The 6,972-nt window shown below is 55.0% G+C and overlaps 1 protein-coding gene across 1 annotated transcript; it reads right to left on the bottom strand.

Moving 5' to 3' along the window:
* Nucleotides 1-1,126: 1,126 nt before the first annotated feature.
* Nucleotides 1,127-6,592, bottom strand: LOC102432538 (protein ABHD17C-like; the record flags this gene model as incomplete). Its single annotated transcript, XM_006108730.3, has 2 exons — nt 1,127-1,818; nt 6,288-6,592. Coding segments are annotated over 2 exons (525 nt in total), but the record flags the coding sequence as incomplete, so codon positions are not given.
* Nucleotides 6,593-6,972: the final 380 nt, after the last annotated feature.

The following is a 6,972-nucleotide window of genomic DNA, read 5'->3' as shown; positions in this document are numbered from 1 at the left end:
GCATCAACGGGGTGTTTTCTTTTTCTTCCTTTTTTTTCTTTTTTTTTTCTTTTTTTGTCTTGGAAATGGTATAAAAATTTTTTTTAATAGCAAAACCGAGGAATAAAAACGTATTAACAAAATGTACCCAACCGTGTACATTACAGACGAGGACTCTGCAGTTCATTGATGGATCCGGACGGTGGGGGGACAGGGACCCGTTAGGGATCGATGCACAAGGTCATGGCAAATCCGGACGGGACTTCGTGAAAAGCTTGCCGAAGGGTTTGCCGGGAGGAGAAGGCCGGCCGGGCTCTGGTTAGGGGACCAACCCGACCATCAACGTAGGAAAACTGTGGACTGAGTAATAAATGGATATTTGAGAGAAAAAAAACAAAACCAAAAAAAACCACCAGTTTCTTTTTGTTTAAGAATATTCCCGTGATGGCTCCACGGTTCTAGTTGGTGAAGCCGGTCAGGGTAAGTCCAGTAGATACCCTTCCAATGATCTGTTTTGGGGGAAAGGCCAGCATGGTAACCAAAGTTAAGGGCCCCGGCCGGTGTGGCTCAGTGGATAGAGCGTCGGCCTGCGGACCGAAGGGTCCCGGGTTCGATTCCGGTCAAGGGCACGGACCTCGGTGGCAGGCTCCTCCCAGGCCTGGGCCCTGGTTGGGGGCTCGTGCAGGAGGCAACCCATCGATGTGTTTCTCCCACATCAATGTGTGTGTGTCTCTCTCTCTCTCTCTTCCACTCTCTCTAAAACAGTGGTTCTCAACCTTCCTAACGCCGCGACCCTTTAATACCGCTCCTCATGCTGTGGGGACCCCCAACCATAACATTATTCTCGTTGCCACTTCATCACTGTCATGTTGCTGCTGTGATGAATCATCATGTAAATATCTGATATGCAGGATGGATTTTCATTGTTACAAATTGAACATAATTGAAGCGTTGTGATTCATCACAAAAACCATATGTGATTATAGATGTGTTTTCCGGGGTCTTAGGCGACCCCTGCGAAAGGATCGTTCGACCCCCCAAAGGGGTCACAACCCCCAGGTTGAGAACCAACCGCTCTAAAAGATTAATGAAAAAATAGCCTCGGGCGAGGATTAACCAAAAAAAAAAAAGAAAGAAAGGAAAGAAAAAAGGTTAAGGAATTTTAGTCACCAGTGTTTTAGTTGCTCTATCACAGCTTCACCCGTGAATGCGGAGGACATGGGGGAGGGGAGGGCGAGGTGGGTCCTGCTTCAATGAACCCCAAGTGATGGGTAAGGAAGCCACGCAGCTGGGAGGATCCTCACCCGGCACGAGAACCCGTCGTCCCCCCCCAGCCCTCCTTCCCGACCCCCCAAAGGTCACGAAGCTGGAGCCACAGCAGGTCCGAGTCGGAGATGATGCGAATCAGTAGAAATTCTCTAGCTACTCGGCCGAGGCCTCCGGGGCCCTCGGGTGAGAACAGTGAGAACGCTGGCGTCCGGGCCGGGCGCTTCCCCCCGGTCGCCGGCCGTGGCCGTGGCCGTGGCCGTGGCCGTGGCCGTGGCCGCCACCCGGGAGAGCGTGTGCGGGAACAGAGGGCCCGGCGTTCGCTGTCACTGAGGTAAGAACCCGGGGCGCCCTCAGGAGTTGGGCAGCTCGTGGGAGATGAACTGTTTTAGCCTCTCCAGGTATTGTGCGTAAAGCTCTATGTCGTTGTGGCCGGCGCCCTCCACCCACAGCGGCTCCACGGCCCGCGGGCAGCGCTCGTACATGGCCAGGCCGTGGGAGAAGTCGATGACCTCGTCCTCCGTCCCGTGGATGACCAGCACCGGGGAGGTGACCTTGGAAATCTTGTCGATGCTGCGGAGAGAAGAGGGGGTTGGGGGCGGGGGGCGGGGGAGAAAGGAATCTTGAGTGAAGCTCGCAGACAACATCCCAGACCAATTCCTCCTTTTCTAGGTCAGCGGTTCTCAACCTGGGGGCCGCGACCCCTTTGGGGGTCGAACGACCCTTTCGCAGGGGTCGCCTAAGACCGTCGGAAAACACATCTGTAATGACAGATGGTTTCTGTGATGAATCGCTATGCTTTCATGATGTTCAATTTGTAACCGTGAAAATAAAGGGTGTCCCAAAATTCACGCAAGAAGTAATTTTGATAGGAAACACAGGTTTATAATGAAAAATTGTAATTTTTTTATTGATCCATAAAGTAGACAGTCTAGGGTTACGTGTGGAATAGCACATCGGGTCAGTGGCCTCCCCGGCTTTGCTGGCACAGACGCAAAGCCGCGGTCTTCATTGGTCTTCCTTGTCCCTGCTCCTGGGCCGTCATTGGTACTTGGTGATGCTTATCCAATGGAAGGGATTGACATCAAAGGGCAACAGATATGAGAATCTGATTCAATAAACCAAGTAAAATTAGGCTTTTGTGTTTTTTTTTGTTGTTGTTAATGCTCACGCAAAATTCAAATCTTGCGTGAATTTTGGGACACCCTTTACATCCTGCAGATCAGATATTTACATGACGATCCATCACAGTAGCAACATGACAGTGATGAAGTAGCAACGAAAATAATGTTATGGTTGGGGGTCCCCACAGCGTGAGGAACCCTATTAAAGGGTCGCGGCGTTAGGAAGGTTGAGAACCACTGCTCTAGAAATTCTTAATTTTAAGACACTTTTTATTGATGTCAGAGAGGAAGGGAGAGAGAGAGAGAGAGAGAAACATCCATGATGAGAGAGAATCGTGGATCGGCTGCCCCCTGCAAGCCCCACACTGGGGATGGAGCCCACAACCCGGGCCTGTGCCCCGACGGGGAATCGAACCCTGACCTCCTGGTTCCTAGGTCGATGCCCAACCACTGAGCTGGGCGTCTTAGGGACCTTTCTTTTCAAGGCGATCGCTCACATGGTTAAACAGTGACCAGAGCCGGGAGCCTTTCGCCCTTTGCACAGGAGACCTCGTGGGACGTGGAACGGGGGGCGTGGGCGAGAGGAAAGGTCATCTGTGTAGCAGGGAGGGTCCGAAGCTCAGAGATAAACCGCCATCCGAGGCCACGGGGACAGCGAGGGGCGGTGAGGTCACACACAGTCCTCCCGTCTGCAAACAGCTGCCCAGCCGTGAAGAGCGACGCCGGGGAGGGGCAGAGCTTCGCCAAGATCAGAGCCACGGCGGCAGCCGCAGCGTGCTTATAGCCCTGGCCGGTGTGGCTCAGTGGATAGAGCGTCGTCCTGTGGACTGCAGAGTCCCGGGTTCGATTCCCGGTCAGGGCACATGCCCGGGTTGCGGGCTCGACCCCCAGTGTGGGGCGTGCAGGAGGCAGCCAGTCCATGATGCTCTCTCATCATGAATGTTTCTATCTCTCTCCCTCTCCCTTCCTCTCTAAAATCAATAAAAATATATTTTTTAAAAAAGAGTCGTGTTTATAAATTACCTCCCCCTGCATGTAACATCAAAGCCCTAATTGGTGTGGCTCAGTGGACAGAGCGTCGGCCTGCGGACTGAAGGGTCCCAGGTTCGATTCCGGTCAAGGGCATGTACCTGGGTTGCGGGCACATCCCCAGTAGGGAGTGTGCAGGAGGCAGCTGATCGATGTTTCTCTCTCATCGATGTTTCTAACTCTCTGTCCCTCTCCCTTCCTCTCTGTAAAAAATCAATAAAATATATTTTTTTTTTAAAAAAAGAATTCGCGAATCCAATAACATTCCACTTAAAAGATGCGTCCCAGCCCTGGCCAGTGTTTCTCAGTGGATAGAGCATCAGCCTGAGGACCGAAGGGTCCCGGGTTCGATTCCCGGTCAAGGGCACATGCCCAGGTTTTGGATGTTTCTTTCTCATCAATGTTTCTGTCTTTCTCTCTCTTATTTTGTCTCTCTAAAAATCAACAACAACAAAAAATATTTTTTAAAAAAGTGTGCAAGTCCCTGACGGCATAAAAACATTTTTTTTAAAAAAATCAACAAATGCCCTAACTGGTGTGTCCTAGTGGATAGAGCGTCGGCCTGCAGACAGAAGGGTCCCAGGTTCGATTCCGGTCAAGGGCATGTACCTTGGTTGCGGGCACATCCCCAGTAGGGGGCGTGCAGGAGACAGCTGATCGATGTTTCTCTCTCTCCCCCTTCCTCTCTCTCTAAAACCAGTAAGTAAAAAAATTTTTTTAAAAGGAGGGAGCGTGGGCAGGCTAGAAGGGGTCAATAGAAAAAAAACGAGGGGGACATATGTAATACTTTCAAAAATAAAGATTTTTTAAATATATATTTTTATTACTTTCAGAGAGGAAGGGAGAGGGAGAGAAACATCCATGATGAGAGAGAATCATGGATCGGCTGCCTCCTGCACGCCCCCAACTGGGGATCGAGCCCACAACCCGGGCATGTGCCCTGACCGGGAATCGAATCCGGGACCCTTCAGTCCGCAGGCCGACGCTCTACCCACTGAGCCACACCGGCCAGGGGCAAAAATAAAGATTTTTTTTGAAAAAAGAACATGGGAAGGGACCCTCCTTTATGAGATCTTCCTTTTTCATTTCTTTCTTTATTATGTTTTTTAATCTTCGCTGGAGGATATGTTCCCATGGATTTTTAGAGAGAGTGGAAGAGAGAGGGACAGATAAGAGAGAGACATCGATGCGAGAGAGACGTGTGCCCCGACCGGGAATGGAACCGTGACCTCCTGGTTCATAGGTCAAGGTCGACGCTCGGCCCCTGAGCCCCGCCGGCCGGGCCCCCGAGGCCGCGTTTAGCCCGATGCCCGGAGGGCCGCACACTCCACCCTCCGGCAAACACTGGCGGCTGCTTGACCGTTAATGAGTGAGCTGAAGAGTCATTCAAAACGGCTGTTCGCTCTGTTGCCAGGGCAACGCACGCCAAGCACCGCCCTTTCAGCCACTGGCCGGCCTCTCGTAGCCAATTCAGTGCCAACCAGGCCGCCCGGGAGGCGCCCGCCGGCCACTTAGCATTCCCGGCCACAGCCCTGGGGCGGGCAGTGCTGGGCGCTCCCCGGGCACAGAATTCACCGGGTCCCGACACACGCGGCCTTGAACTGGCTCACCCCCGGGGTGCCCATGTCCCTCCTGGTGAACAAGGCCGGCCGTGTATGCACAATTACGTGACCACAGTTCACCCCCAGCAGCTGCAGAAGGACCATCAAAACCCTCAAAGCCCGGCCCGTGTGGCTCAGTGGTTGAGCGACGGCCTGTGAACCAGGAGGTCACGGTTCGATTCCCGGTCGGGGCCCACGCCCGGGGTGCAGGGTTCGATCCCAGGCCGGGGAGCACGCGGGAGGGAAGCAATGGATGTTTCTTTCTCACATCAACGTTCCTCCCTTGCTCTCTCTCTCTTTCCTGTTCTCTCAAAATCCCTGAAAATGTCCTCAGGTGAGGATTAAAAAAAAAAAGTCCCTCGAGGGCATGCTCAGTGCTGAGCTGGACAGCCCTCGGACGGAAGGGTCCCGGGTTCGAATCTGGTCAAGGGCGCGGACCTCGGTGGCCGGCGGGCTTGCTCCCTGGCCCTGGTTGGGGCGCCGGCAAGAGGCAACCTGTGGACGTGTCTCTCGCATCCGTGTTTCTCTCTGTCTCTCCCCGTCCCTTCCTCTCTCTCTAAAAAGTAATCCATGCCTCTGACCTGTTGGGCTCAGGGGAATAGAGCGTCGGCCTGCGGACTTGAAGGGTCCCAAGGTTCCGATTCCGGTCCAGGGGCATGTACCTTTGGCTGGCAGGGCACATCCCTAGTGGGGAGGATGTTCATGGAGGCAGCTGATTGATGTTTCTCTCTCATCGATGTTTCTGACTCTCTCTCCCTCTCCCTTCCTCTCTGTAAAAAATCAATAAAATATATTTAAAATAAATGAATAAAAATAAAAATCGATCCATGGGAAAGTGCCCCGGGGTGAGGATCCACAACAAACCAAGCGAACCTGTGGTGCCTGCAGTCTGCCCCTCGCGTGCACCCCACGCTAAGCGCCTGTCACACCTCTGCACGCGGCTCTCGGCGATTCAGCAGCCCACGCTCCCCCGGTGCACGAACTCTGAGCCCCGAGCTCCCTCCCTCCGTCCCTCCCCCCGCATCAACCTATGAACCAGGAGGCCAGGGTTCGATGCTCTGTCTCCCACACAGACAGATGGAGCAGGAAAGCCCGGGGGCCAGTCCCAGCGAACGGGGCCCTCGGACGCCATCGGGGGGATCTGCACGGCCGGCCACACCCCGAGGACCACGCCTGGCCCGGCGGGCGTGTCCTGTCGCCTCCGTGTCCCCGAAGGCGCTGGCACGGGGGTGACAGTTACTGGCATCGTCAGGCCAGGACTTGGGGCGTGGGGTGCAGGCGGGCTTACCTGGGGAACACGTCGAAGCAGTAGGTCTTCCGGGTGTCGGGAAAGGCCACGCGCAGGCCGGACATGAGCGGCGAGTGCAGGATGACGGCGGCGCACTCGTACCGGGAGGCCAGGTCCACGGTGGGCACGGTGCCGATGCTCTGCCCGTACAGGATGATGTTCTCGGGGCTCACGCCGTACCTGCAGGGCCAGAGGGGCGCGCCGTGAGCCGAGAGCGGCCGGGAGAGACCAGAACCACGTGTCTGTCCGGCCGAGTGGGGCTCAGTGGCTGAGCGTCGGCCTAGGAACCAGGAGGTCAGGGTTCGATTCCCGCTCAGGGCACAGGCCTGGGTTGCTGGCTCGATCCCCAGTGGGGCGTGCAGGGGGCAGCCGATCCATGATTCTCTCTCATCATGGATGTTTCTCTCTCTCTCTCTCCCTGTCCCTTCCTCTCGGAAATCCATCCTAATATATAAAAAGCCAGGGGCTGTGATGACTTAAACAACCAGACGACCAAACAGCAGGCTGCGTGGGGTGACCAGGCTGGTGGGGGGGCAGTGAGGGGTGACCAGGCTGGCAGGGGGGAGCAGTGAGGGGTGACCAGGCTGGCAGGGGGGAGCAGTGAGGGGTGACCAGGCTGGCAGGGGGGGCAGTGAGAAGTGACCAGGTTGGCAGGGTGGGCAGTTGGGGGTGACCAGGCCAGCTG

Source organism: Myotis lucifugus, unplaced genomic scaffold, assembly GCF_000147115.1.
Source record: "Myotis lucifugus unplaced genomic scaffold, Myoluc2.0 scaffold_3301, whole genome shotgun sequence".
Taxonomy (NCBI): domain Eukaryota; kingdom Metazoa; phylum Chordata; class Mammalia; order Chiroptera; family Vespertilionidae; genus Myotis; species Myotis lucifugus.
Note: the sequence above shows the minus strand (reverse complement) of the source record. Positions and strands in the feature narration are given on the sequence as shown.